Raw genomic sequence first — 14,374 nt, 5'->3', positions numbered from 1 at the left:
TTTAGAATATTTTCATGGCCTTACCTTGCATCAGACAGCATTTTCTGACAGGAAACTACTGTTAAATAAGCCAGATGTCACTCTCTCCAACCCAGCCAAACTCCATAGGTGAAATCAGTCATATTACATCACACAACACAGGAGTTTCTGGTCCGCTGGTGCGTCGATCTGTTAGTTTGTTTGTGTTATCGTGTGACTTCTGTGAATCAGTACCTTTATAAAACGCTAAAGTCACACAATAACCCAAACAAAACTAATTAATTGTAGACCTCTAACTCCTGTGTTCTGAAAGGTTAAATGGCTGATTTTGCCTTAAGAGTCTGGTTGAATGAGTGAGAGCAATATTTGGCTTATACAAAAGTGGTGTCCTATCAGAAAAGGCCTAAATATAGCGTACACTTACACTAATATTGATGTTTTTTTTAGATGGGTCTTTCTTTAACTGGCTAAAATGCGTTTTGCTGTTGACCTCATCCACAACAGTACATTACTCAGCTTCACTGGAGGTGGCCCGCTCTGCTTCTGCAAACTGGCAGCATGCTGACCAGCATCTAATACACTGACTGTGAAGTACAACATCCTTTTACCTTTGTGATAATGCAAAATCAACACCTTCTTTTTTTTAAAGTTGTTGGTTATCACAAGATACATCCTCACACCTCAGTGCCGTCTGAGTAAATTTGCAGGCTTGTGCATGCATGTTGAGAGTAATACTGTTAATAATTCTGCTCTCAATTCCCCTCTTGGTTTCCTGTTCCCCTTTTGTTACATGTTCCCTACTGGTTGATACACACATGTATCAACCAGTAGGGAACATGTTGTTTTTTTATCACTTCTGCTGCTGTTCTGTTTCACACATTGAAAATATTTTCTGCTGTTGTACTTTGCTTTTTTTTCATTGTTTATATTGTGACTACACACGTTTTCCTCCGTCTTTCCTCTCATACAAAGCCAGATAAACTCTGATACAATCTTATCTCCTTTCCTTCAGCCTCTTGCCATGCACTTAAGGTATCAGGCCATGGCAATAGGTGTAGCAGTTCCTGTTAGACCAGGTTTTCTAGATTCACATCTGATTATGAAACTGGAGAGTGATCTGGTAAATTCTGCTTTTAATGCCATGGAGCAGCATCGGCTTGGAGTAGATATGACAAATATTTAACGCTTGCTCTCAAGATATTTATCCCCCTCCTCTTCTCAATGCATTTGTAGCCCACAGATAACCAATTTTATCTACAAACGCACTGTATTAAAGAGTCCGTACATATACAGTCTGGTGGCGATACTTTGTCAGAACAAGTGGGAAGGTTTTCAACATTACAGCCACAGAAGACAATATTCAGTGCCATTCAAAATACATTTGACCTGAGATTAAGCTCATTGATTGATGAGCATAAGAGTACTTCAGTCAAACTGTATTGAAACCTTGTTTCTCCAGTTTGATGATGATAATCTGTATTCACTGTTCAGGTCATGGTTTGGATCAGAAACGATGATGTTGGCCAGCCTTAATATGTTATTATTGTAAACTAATTGATAAAGGCTGTGTGTGTGTGTGTGTGTGTGTGTGTGTGTGTGTGTGTGTGTGTGTGTGTGTGTGTGTGTGTGTGTGTGTGTGTGTGTGTGTGTGTGTGTGTGATGGCTGCTCCATATTTGCCCGTCCAGGTTCAGAACGCCTCTGATCTGCTCATCAAACCGTTGGAGAAGTTCAGAAAGGAGCAAATTGGAGTCACAAAAGTGAGTTTTTTTTATTGATTTGTCTGCTCTTTCACTGAAATGTGCCTCATTTCTGTGAATCAAGTCAGTTCTTAAGCCGGCAGTAGAAGCATTGATCCTGTTTCGTATGTCTCTACAACATGTGATACCTTTGTGAGCTACTTACACAGATGAAGCAGGATGTTATGACCTACTTCCTCAAATCTATTTCTACTGCATATGTATGTGAGAAACTTTTATCTGTATGAGACCACTGATATATGTCTCTTCTTCCTCTTTGACAGAATATTTAACATGTAAATGTATTTGAGAGGAAGGTGGTTAGTAGTTGAGAGCAGCTCATGTTTTTTTCTAAGGTGACCCACTGTGTGCTCCTTCACCAGCATTTCATTTTGCTCTCAGAGTCATCAGGAAGCTCTGTGGGGTGTCACCTTGATTATTCAACATGACATTTAAGTTTCTGTCTAGTTGTGCTCTGCTGATCAAAAGATTTTTTACCCCCCACTATATTATTAACCAGCTGCTTTCCATAATCTTTGCTTCCATAATCTGCAACTGGAAATATGTATGAAAAGTCTTTAAAAACATATTTTTAAAATATTTTAGTGTTCTGCTTATCTAACAGTGCTTTTCATTGGCGCATTTGGCATACTTAATGTTTTTACTATTTGTCCATTACTTTTAGCTCATCACCATTTATGGATTTAGTGTAGTCACATTAACTATTTTAACTTTTCTGTTTCATCTGTTTATCCATTAGTTTTGTCGTCATTTATCACTTTTAGCTTTGTCACCATTTATTGTTTAATTTTAGCCCCACCACACAAACTATTTCAACACTTTATTGATTACTTTTAGCTAACTATTTCATCTGTTTCAACCATGTATCCATTAACTAGCTCTCTCACCATTCCCATTATTTTTACCTCTGTAACACTAACTATTTAGTTAACCATTTGATTTGTTTATCAGTTTCTCTCTTATTTCTTACATATCTCCTTTATTTTTAGTTTTTTAGATTCCTCCACTTATACGCCATCTAGTTTTCATACACTTTGAATTGCATTGGTTGTGTTCCGATGTTTCTCCAGATACACCCTGGCAATTATAGACGTACACCCTGGATGGGAATGCCTGAGCCAGTCCAATAAATATGTTTCTATCAGCTTACGTCTGTAATGTTTCCATTACATAGCCTGCCAACCAGAGAGCTCTGAGAGTATTTTTTAACTGTGAAATGTCCTGTTCGATAGATATCTTCTTCACACTTGTTTTAAGAAATGAAGGAATCCTTATTAAATTTTTTTTCAAGCCTGCTTATAAAAGTTACTGAAAAAAAATCTTAGTGGTATATGTTTCTGAGAGCAGCTCGAGATTTAAATAAGAGGACAGGATACCTGAAAGTTTCTCAGCACATCTTTCAGTCAAGCTATGCCAGAAAAAAAAACCTCTAACTTTATTCAATCACACCATAGTCCTTGATTTTCACAATTAAAATGTATGTCCTGCAGGAAAAGAGGAAGAAGTTCGAGAAAGAGAGTGAAAAATATTACTCCCAGGTGGACAAACACCTGAATCTTTCTGCCAAGAAGAAAGAGAGTCAACTTCAAGAGGTGAACTAAAATAAGTATTTAACAGTACAGTGAAATGTACAAATGAGAGTGACAAAAGACTGCTATCTTAAATGTCTTTTTTTTTTTACTTTTACTGCAGGCTGATGAACTGCTGGACAAAGAGCGAGTGAACTTCTATGAATCGTCAGTGGAGTATGTGTACCAGATCCATCAGGTCCAGGACAAAAAGAAGTTCGATGTAGTGGAGCCTGTGAGTGCTGCCTCTGGTCTCCCTCTCTTCCTTTTTGCTGCCATGTAACAAGATTGAAGAAATACAAAGTACACTTGAGAAAAAACTTGATGAGTCCTAAGAAATCCTAGCAATCAGTCATGCATTCTTTATAGCAGCTGTTCCTTTGTTTTGGCTTGTCCTGGCAGTCGTCTTAAGTATGCAATTCATGCTCTGGTTGGACAGGTGCTGGCGTTTCTTCACAGTGTTTTAACACTCAACAACCTGACAGTGGAGATGACTCAGGACTTCATGCCTTACAAGCAAGAGCTGCAGCTCAGCCTGCAGAACGTAAGTGGTGTTACTGGCAATGAATGATGCCATTAGAGAGATTTAATATCCTTTAATCACACATCCGTAAGACTCTAAAGTGCTGTCTGGTTTTCACCTGCAGACGCGAAACCACTATGAGAGCACTCGCGAGGAGATGGAGGAGCTGATGAAAAGAATGAAACACCCCTCCCAGATCTGTAAAATGCACAGTTTTATTCCGATGGAGGGTTATTTGTACTGTCAGGAGAAGTGTAAGTGTGCTACATAGGGCTGTCTCCATGATGGAATTTGCCCTGCAGTTATTTACATTGGTTCAACAGTGTGGTATTAGCATCTTTCTTTTGTTTGTTTTTGCAAAGTAGTTCATTTATGATAAATACAGTAATTTGGTGCAGTGATGCTAAATATAGCGTTATCTGTGTATCTCACTTTGAGCAGGCAATGTTATGGTCTGAGCAAGCTGGCGGCTGGGTGCTAATCAAAGTCGCACAATATTAGAAACAAATTCCTGCATTTTGGCCATTTCTTTTTCACACATAGCTATACTGTTACTGCCAGGGCACGTTTATCAAGTACAAGTTAACATACAGCAGCAACACACACTTATTGCAGAACCAGCCAGCTTCTGTATAACAGCAAAGCTAATGTAGTTTGCATGGCAGTACAAACTGTTACAAAAAGCAAAGTGAACAGCAGGTTACAGACATCCAATCTACTACTTGTTATTTAGTCGGCTTCAAACGAGGCTCAACATACACGCAGTTTCTCTCAACTGTCCCTCAATGTTACAGCATTAGTCCAACATCTGTGGTAGTAGCCACATTAGCTGTGCAACATGCTAATGGCGAGTTCAGCAGGTTAACCTACAAAATAAACACTACAACAAGCACGAATTTGTTCATTTAATAAAAGAAAGAAAAAAACATGAGTGTAGTGGTTGTTGCGTTTGCTTCCTGGTGGGGATGGTAATTTTTGCATTCAGTTTTCACTAAAAAATATATATATAAAAATGATAATATGATTTTTGCAGGGGTGTGTGTCAAGCAAGCATGTTCCTGTCTGGAAAAGAGGGCATCTCCTCCATACTGCATAATTTATAACGACATGTTGCGACACATTTTACCTTTATTAAAACTTTGCAGCTCTGCACTGGCCATATTATGATTTCGATGTATTTCTATTGATTGTTCAGCTGTATAGTGCAATATTTCAAAATTGCAGTTATTGCAACAGCCCTAGTGCTAGATGTTTATACAGAAGTTTAATGCTAACAGGCTCTTGCTTGAATTCCCTTTGACAAGACCTGCTGTGTTTTGTTTTTCCCAACAGGGGCTTTGGGTGTGTCATGGGTCAAATATTATTGCAAGTATCACAAGGAGGGGAGACAGCTCGTCATGGTGCCTTGTGAACAGAAGCCAACAACTAAACAGGTGCTTCACTTAAAAGAAATAAGCAATTATTACCTTGTGTTAACAACATCTGTGAGTGTGTAATACTTTGAAATACTGTCACTGTCTCCATCATGCATCCTGACTACTTTACAACTCTCTTCCCCCACAGGGCCTCACGCAGCTGACACTGAAATCCTGCATCCGCCGGAAGACAGAATCCATAGACAAGCGCTTCTGCTTTGACGTGGAAACTAATGAGAGGTTAGCGCAAACAAATCTGTGAAAACCGTGAGATGAGGCAATGCAAAAGAAAACCTGGTGGGATAAACAGGTGAACAGGTGGCAGACAAGGACAGAGTGTGAGGGCTAAATGGACCGTAGCCCAAACAATCCTGAAGCAACGGGCGCACGCTGGAAACAGATGGCAAACGCCGTGATTTCAGGGCAAGGAACACAACAAGCTCATATTTATATAAGCAGGCCATTCACTTCACAAAAGGCATTTTAATAGACACTTGAGCCACGGGCTGCTCTGTCAGATTCAGGTTTCTTGAAATCCATGGGAATACTTGAGTGTCAACGGGGTGTTGTTAAAGGTTTAAAAGCTGTTTGAATTATGCATGAAGTGCTTGAAAGTGTCTCTGAATGTTGAGCAAGTAATTTGTGCCAGCGTGTGAACTGTGAACAACAACATAATGAGGAGTTGGCTGGTCGATAAACTGAAGGTGGCAGTGCTGTCTGGTGTACATGATGATGTTGTTGGCTCAAGGTGTTTTAAGGCTGCTCGAGGGTCCTTAAAGGCTCCTGGTGCTAGTGTCTGACCCTGACCTTTAACCTTCCTAGAAGGAGCGAAAGAAGAGTGAATAATCCTCCAGGGCTTACATATTCCTCTGCTGTGGTTCAGTTGTCCTGTCTGCATGAAGAAGGACAGCACACAGGAGTGTTCGATTGGCTGTTTCAGGTGTACTGACATGCAAGAGCTTTAAGACAAATCAGGAAGAGCATCAAACTAAGAGCGTCATGGAAACATTTGGATTATCTGTGCCAAACATGGCACTATAGATGCCTGGGTTGTCTATATAATTGTTAAAGCTGATGGAAAACTTATTTTATAAGTTTTTTTTATAGTTTATAGTGGATTGGTGCAGTTGGCAGAAAGAGCTTTAAACTTGTTGCACAGTTGTCTTGGTTAACAATTAATCCAGTAGCCTACAAGCTGCAAAATTTGGCAATGGATTTTATTGCTCCTGTAATAGACAGATTGCAACAATTGTATTTCATCATCTCTTCCTGCTTGTCTTATCACCACAGAGGATTTAATCAGTAACTTCAAGGTGCAATATGTAAGATTTTTTGTTTAAAACATTCAAAAATGTACTGAAATTAAAGCTGCAAGCAGCATTATACAGGCCCGGGCATCCCACATGCAGCAGCTGTGATGTTATTGCTGGAGATCCGTCAACAAGGCTCTGAATTTTTAGGATTATTGGACACTGCTTTAATGAGTATATTTGGAAAAGATCTTATGATTTGGAATTAACATACAACAACTTCCTGTTTCATGCTGTAACATTAAAATTCAATGCTGTGCCACAGACATGCAATGACAGTTCATAGTATAGCATCATCAAGGTCTTAAGGCTTTTCTGACTAAATTTCAGACTGATCTGGTCAATGTTCTAGCAGGTGTGCATCAAAGGAGAGAATTCAATCTCAGTTTGTCATTTCCTGTAGGTGGCGCTTTGACTATGACTGAATATTGGCATGCAGATGTCTTCAGGCCATGACTCTTACCGAACGTGAACTTTGGCAGATTGGACAATGTACATTTGAGTTACAACAACTTAATGTTTCATGGGGAAACATCAAAGCTTGATGCCACGCCATGAAATCAATCTGGTCATATCCCTAGAAATAATCAGCAGAATGTGAACAATTAACAGTTTAGACATTCTGTCAAAGGCATCTATGTATTGTGTGGCAGAGGTATACTGAAGTCAGCATGATAACCCTGTCCATCCTGTCTCTTAATACCACTTTGTACCACAAGAGGCGATAGTCAGATAGTCTGTAGTTTCAGCAGGGACTGTGTGCGAGTGGCGATTTTGCTCTGTTCCACAAGCTCCCTTAGCTTTTTTAGTCTAATACATAAAGCCTAATCCTTAATTGACAGCCTCAGTTGGCTGCAGGTGGCAGTGACTCTGGTGATACACCGCCCCCTATTTGTCTGGAGTATGAATTCAACAGGTGGCCACGTCTTAAATATTGTACCTTTTAAAGTCCTCCTTCTTGTGGTGTTCTAGTTATTTTGTCCTCTGTGTTTTGCTCAAAAGATTTATTAGGGTTAAAACAAGCTAAATGTTCACACCGGTAGGATCCTGTGACTGAATAATTTACTTTCAATATTTGCCTCTTTTCATGGCATTTGTTTCTATTTCCATAGAAACACTCCCGTCACTTTCCAGGCTCTTTCGGAAGGAGACAGGAAGTTGTGGATGGAGGCCATGGATGGAAAAGAGCCTGTGAGTTGAGGATTATTCTTTTCTAAGACATTTTTTTTTTGTGAAAACTGCTTTACTGGCAAAGCATCTACAATGTGATATGGAGTCAGCTACTGGAGGGGAGGATTGACTCGGCCACTGGCTGCTGTGCTGACACATGAAACTCCCAACGCCATTTTCCATTTCCAATCTGCATATCAGACTCTATCCAAGCCTGTGTGTTTTTTTTTGGACTTAAATCTTGGCAGGTAGTTAACTTTTCAGGGGGAAAAAGCTACATTTATGAAAATTAAGGCTTCTTAATTGGTTTTCTGTTACAAATGAGAAGAAAAAAACTTGTTGATTGTTTTATAGGTTTTATATGGTATTAAGTTTTCTTTTTTTATATCTATCATGTAAGGCATATGACAGATGAGATTTGACATCTGTTAAGCACTGCAGGATGCAGGCATGGGCGATCTCATTACATCTTCTGTATTACGGATGTGTGAGACATGTCATGAAGCTTGTTAGGCACATTATGTAACAGTGTGCGACGAAATAATGGCTCCTGGTTAGTCTCAATAGCCCCTTAGAGCAGGACAGACTTCACACCATTAGTGATTTTATTTTTGCTCTTATAATCATGTTTGGGTGTTAATAGAAACCTCCCTGTGAAAACTGATCCGACAATCCTTGCTGCTCCCATGATCTCTGTTTCAGCGGTTTTAAGGTGATTAAATACCACATTGCTTTACAAGCAACATTTAAGACCTTGTTAATTCCTCTTTTGGTCATGGTTTAAGCGATAGTTTGCTTTCTGTTTATGAGATAAGCTGGATAATCTTTAATGATCCCACACCAGGTAAATTCACTTGTTACAGCAGCTCAATGATCAAAAGTAGAGGTAGAAAAAGTGAAAAATAAAAATACAAACAATATAAAAAATAAAATTAAAAAGTATGTACACTAATACACCTCTCAGATAAACAGATATAAGGATAATTTTATGTGCAGGATAATGGCACACATGCTCTCTTGCTCTGATATCTATCGTAGTTTAGTTTCAGCGTCGGATGTCGTGTGAGTTGTGGACAAAACAAACAAACCGTCACTAGCAGAGGATGTGAAAATAACAGAAGGCACACTTTTTAGTGCCCTCTTCCTGTGAAACTTCCCTAATGACTTCTGTATATTGTGTGAGTTTCACAAGAGCTTTTCCAGCCACTTTGCCCAAATATTCTCAAGCAATGATCCACTGCATTGCACTGCTGCCAGGTCTGCAGAGTGTCTGAGCTTTCAGCCTGTACAAGAATCAACTCTATGGTATTTTTTTTCAGAATAATCTCTTCTGCCACTCCGACTTTGTCAACTTTATTACACTCTGAGTGCCCTTTTAGCTTTTTGAGTTGCTGAAGTAAGGAGGTGCAGCGCTGTTCCTTCCCCTCGGTCATATGGACACTTTATATTTGTGCATATGAGCCTCATGGTGCAGCATGTCTGTGCATGCTGCTGCGTGTTTCTTTACATTCTGCATCTCTTGTGACTTCCTCATACTCTGCTGTTTTATTGTTAGTCTCATGACCCCAGAACTTTGCTTTGAATACATTTTCAATGCACAATATTAATGCAGTGCTCTAGAAATTACCATTCCCCTTTCAGCATATGTTTAGACTTAATCACTGTTCAGTAAAATCCAAGTTTGTTTATGTAAACTGAAATTAAATAGTTTAATCAATATGGTGATGAACAAAAAAAAAATTGCTAGTCAGCTGAAAAGTTAATGTAACATTAATGGATGTCGGAGAAGCCCTAATTTCTCCTCCTCTGAGAAAAACTTATTGGCCAAATGAATAGAGCAATATGGCCAAATAATAGAGGATTAAAAATGGACCGCAGCACAGTAAGGGGGACAAACTGTTGAGTCTGTCCCTTAACTTTCTTCAAGGAACTTTTGCTATTCCATCTTAAGAAGGCAGCCATTTTAGAAGATAAATCTCCTCGAGTATAACTTTAAAGTCAATACTGGATCACATTTTAAATCGGAATTTAAAGTTTTGGTGCAAATAGAATTAAGATTGTGATGATGATTGATTCTGTGTAACAGGTTTGATAATAGATTCATTTTCATGTCATTTTTTTCTATCTGAGATGACAAATATTCTCTGGTTCCAGCTTCTCACATACATCTTGGCCATCGTTTCCGAGGTTTTGTGCCCATAATAAACGCCCCCCAGAGCTCTGGAAGCAAAATGATTGTCTCTACAGGCAGCCAGCTAATCCATTACAGTCCATCTCTGTTCTGGCAAGATTGTCACGTCTCCAAACCAAGAAGTGGTTGACATGCGTGAGCATATGTGCCAAAATGAAAAATGTAGTACTTCACTTAATGATCACTTCAAGGCCTCCTCTCAGTAAGTGTTTGGCATTAAAGTGTAGGGGGAAAGAGACAAACTCTTGCGTGTTCCTCTCCAAACTTACCTAAGCAATGATACATTTTCACCATTTTCCTGTTAGCTGTTGAAATGAAAACACTCATTTGGATATCAGAAAGAAGCTGCCTGTAATTCCTTCCTCTTTGCGGGTCTTAAATATTTATTTATTGAATGCTGTAAGCATGGTCTAAGATTTGTTCCAAGCATACATTTACTCCTTGGCGATATCAACAAGAGTTGATAGTTCACGCACTTTGTCTCCTGGTGATGAACCTTTTTTTTTTTAAATCTCCAGTAGTTCAGAACAAGTCTCATCCATGTCAGTTCAACTGTCAACTTAAGCCTGTGATTGGAATTGTGCGGCCACTCATACACTGCCTCTTCAGAACATAAATACAAGGAAATATTTTGCCTGCATTATGTCTTGGGAAACTTTGCCACTTTAATCTCTATCCAGCCCCGTCAGTATCTGGGCAAAAGATGAAAAAGTGAAACAGTCATCAGTTCAATCGACATGAGAAAGTTGACTTTATTCATCACGACAACAGACTGTCTGTAGGCTTAATTAGACATGATGTTTAAAAGCCATTTATAAACAATAAAAGTTAATACAATCTGGGTCTAAATGACTTTCTAGAAACTGGGGCTTCTACCTTGATACCGCCTTTTGTCAGACTGATATATATATTTTCACATTAATAAATGTATTTGGACAAGTGTTCTTTAGCTCATCTAGCTATTGTCATTTTGCCTTACTCATGATTTTGAACTGACAGTATATTGTATGTACTGTATTACTCAGAAGAGTACGCCTGATTTTCACATTTAATGTTTAGTTTTGTTGCAAAATTTATTTAAAGTGTGGCATTAAAGTCTTAAAGAAATCTTAATCTTCACCCTCTAATACACGTCAACACTCTCATGAAGTAGTAGCTATTTTGTTCTGAGGAGTAAATCAATAACAGGGAGCAGCAGTGATATTTCACACTTGAACAACTTGTGACGACAAACACTCACCCTGCAGAGGAGTCCTCTAACAAGACTCCACTGTACTGTCTCCAGCTGCTCTGTGGCTGGCCTTGACCTCTGACCGCCATCAGAGGGGACGGCATCGGAGAGGATATAAAGACAAAAATATACACAAAGAAGCAGACAAATGTGCACATCTCCCAGTGTCTGACTGGTCACTGAGTTGAATGTCCTGGTTCCTGGTGACTGTGTCTGTAGTCATGCACTGGTTTTGATATTACTCCAAACTACCCCAAAGACCGAACCAAATTCTTTTCTTTGTTAGGTTATTTTTCATTCAACAATCATGTTTATTTCCATCAGTTAACCAGACACACATTCCTTTTCTGTCTGTTTCCATTATTATTATTTTCATGTTGTTTGAAGCTGCTCGCAAAGTAAACTTAAACTGCATAACGGCGCCAATACTCCCATAAACTGTCCTGAGGCTATCACTGTGTCCAGGTTGTTGGGTTCAGTGGAGGAGCTTTGTATCCTCCTGCCATCATCAAGTGTTTTTCCCCTCACTTTCAGTTTTAAGAAAGACGTGTTCATTAATCATGCTGAAATATCTGAGGCCAGTCATGGATTTTTCCACGTTTCACAGTCTTTCCTTTTACATTTTTTTTTTTTCATTTCAGATTTACCATTCCCCAATTCACAAGCAAGCTGAAAGTAAGTCGCTCATCATTACTCTCAAAGTCTTAAGTTGTGATGCTGATGTTATGAGATGCAGACAAATACAGTTCATACTGTTATGTCTCACTTTACATGTCATGCCACTGAATGCATCTGTGTTCAGGTTTCAGGTGTGCATAAGACTGTCATTACCATGTCATAACACCATAAATGTTTATGACTGCTGTCATTACATGTCATTTGTTCAATTATGTCATTTTTAGGCAAAGTTTGATATGTCTTTCTCATGACCACTTGACATTAATCAAGCCAGTAATGTCTTTGTTTCCTGAGGTGGTTTTCTTGTTGGGTTTGGCTTCTGGCCACCAAGCTAACTAGCCAACACCAGCTACAGCAGACAGCCATTAGCCTACTTTAGCATCAAAAAACTAGCTAACTGCTATCCATCAGCTGTCCATCAGCTAAGTCAGTAAATCATATAATTTTGATCATGTTAATGACATCTTTAATTTAAGCCCAAAATGTACCACTTTACTAGAGGTCATAGAAAATATTCATGACACACTTGAAACTGGCTTCATGATGGCCAGTGTCAACGCAACCACATATGGCAGTATAATGTAATGTTAAAACATAAAGCTAAACAGTTTCTTAATAATGTCAAGGTGTCATAACAAAACCATTGACAGGTGACGTTGTCTTGGTTAAGCCACGTTGTAATAACAGAGACATCTCAAACAATATCAACTTTGTTTTAAAAATGATATAATCCACTGAGTGACACTTGATGACAACAGTCCTAGACATTCATAAAGACTCCTTCATGTTCATGACTGTCATGACACTGTCATAATCATGTCATGACAGTGTTATGCACACTCCTTCTAACAAAGTGTTACTGTATTGTCTGAAAATGACTGTTTTCCGTTAAACCAACTATTTTTTTCTGTCTTTTTTTGCTTCTGCAGTGGAGCTGAATGAAATTGGATTCAAGTTTGTGCGAAAGTGCATCAACTACATTGAAACAAAAGGTAAAAGGTCTCATTAGAGGTTTATTATCCCAGCTGTGCTTAGTTGTGTCAGTTGCCCTGAGGGGGGCGTAGTTGAGTCGTAGGTTACATGTTGATGCCACGCCTGCAGGCTGCTCTTAAAGAAAAAAATTGACCTTCGTTAAACCACTAGTAGTCTACTTGAGGTTGTACAGACCTTTAATTATCACATCTTTATCACATTACTAAGGTCTGCTTGTTTGATTTTAGAGTGACTTTCGACTATTATTTCTTAATTTGCCTGCAGAGAGGTTTTATTGAAAACTTAAAAGCCCAATATCTCAAACTGATCTTAAAGTCAGATGTAACTTCATCATTCTGCAGTCACAATACAGTGATTCATCTTACAAGAATGGAATTAAACACTCAGTCCATAAACATGTAATTTGACTCATGATCTTAGCACAGAGCACTGTTCAGTTGTCCAGTGAAACGTTTGTAATCAGGCAAGAACATCTGTATCTCAATTCTGGCTCCTGCAGGCTCTGATGAGACACATGTGGTACATTTCCACTGCTCTGTATTTGTTCGGATTACGCTGCTCTTTTCTCTTTTTCACCTCCCTCCTCTCCTTTTTGCAGGAGCCACACAAGAAGGAGTGTACAGAACAGTTGGCAGCAACATCCAAGTGCAGAAGCTTTTAAATGCCTTCTTTGGTAAGGAAATAAGCCTGTGAACGCGTTCTATATCTGCGCATTCACTCGAGCTAATCTGTGCAACACAACAGGTTCTGCAACTTGAGGCTGAAGTGTGTATGAATGACGCGGAAATCTCAGCAGGTCGCTGACTCACAGTGCTTCTGCTCTGGAAGGCCTGACCTCTAGTTGGCTCGTAATTGTATTTTTCTAGAAATGTGATGTGATGAAAAAAGATCCTGGAGGACTTTATGATAAGAAACACTTTCAAAATAATGACTTAGTATCTCAAAATAAAGACTCTTCATAATAATGAGGTCATATCTTAAAATAAGAAGAGAAAGAAAATGAGTAAGCCATTATTTTGGGAAAGTTTCTCCTTAGTTTAAGATACAGACTGACTTGTATATTGCAAAATGCAGCTGGGTGCAGCAGGACATCCTTGTATTTCAGGCATATTGCATTTAATATACTGTATTTTGGGACATGCTAAATCTTTTTCTGGCATACTTAGCAGTATGGTAGTATGGGTACTGGGAAGCAGCCTAAGTCATTATTTTGAGATTAGTAAGTCATTATTCTTAGAAAGTCTCCTTAATTTGCAATACTAAGTCATTATTTTGTACTAAGTCATTTCAAGTTTGTTTACCATTATAATGACTTACTTAATCACAGTGATGGAAGTTGGCTTCCTATAGCTCAACAGAACTTTGTAGTCTTTAAAAGCATTTCTTTGAATTTCCAGCTTAACTTTAAAGTATTTCACTCTTAATGCTCTCATATCATCAATTTAGGCTGCAGCTGTTTTCAGTTAAAAAAAAAAAACTTCCAAAAAGCCACTGTCCACCACCAGCCCAGCAACAAACAGCAGACAAACAAAACTCGCGACTAACATAGCTGAGTATT

The 14,374-nt window shown here is 38.8% G+C and overlaps 1 protein-coding gene across 1 annotated transcript in view; it reads left to right on the top strand.

Annotated features, from left to right (window-relative positions):
• The window catches only part of ophn1 (oligophrenin 1), a 30,686-nt gene that overhangs the window by 3,643 nt on the left and 12,669 nt on the right, over positions 1-14,374 (top strand). Inside the window, exons 4-14 of the mRNA XM_084730924.1 lie at positions 1,666-1,737; positions 3,228-3,329; positions 3,430-3,540; positions 3,745-3,849; positions 3,953-4,082; positions 5,161-5,261; positions 5,392-5,483; positions 7,666-7,744; positions 11,787-11,820; positions 12,753-12,815; positions 13,415-13,489. Coding sequence (XP_084587050.1) covers positions 1,666-1,737; positions 3,228-3,329; positions 3,430-3,540; positions 3,745-3,849; positions 3,953-4,082; positions 5,161-5,261; positions 5,392-5,483; positions 7,666-7,744; positions 11,787-11,820; positions 12,753-12,815; positions 13,415-13,489 — 964 coding nt within the window. The remainder of the gene's footprint in view (positions 1-1,665; positions 1,738-3,227; positions 3,330-3,429; positions 3,541-3,744; positions 3,850-3,952; positions 4,083-5,160; positions 5,262-5,391; positions 5,484-7,665; positions 7,745-11,786; positions 11,821-12,752; positions 12,816-13,414; positions 13,490-14,374) is intronic.

Source organism: Lutjanus erythropterus, chromosome 11, assembly GCF_056507025.1.
Source record: "Lutjanus erythropterus isolate fLutEry1 chromosome 11, fLutEry1.hap2, whole genome shotgun sequence".
In the NCBI taxonomy this organism is placed as follows: domain Eukaryota; kingdom Metazoa; phylum Chordata; class Actinopteri; order Lutjaniformes; family Lutjanidae; genus Lutjanus; species Lutjanus erythropterus.
Note: the sequence above shows the minus strand (reverse complement) of the source record. Positions and strands in the feature narration are given on the sequence as shown.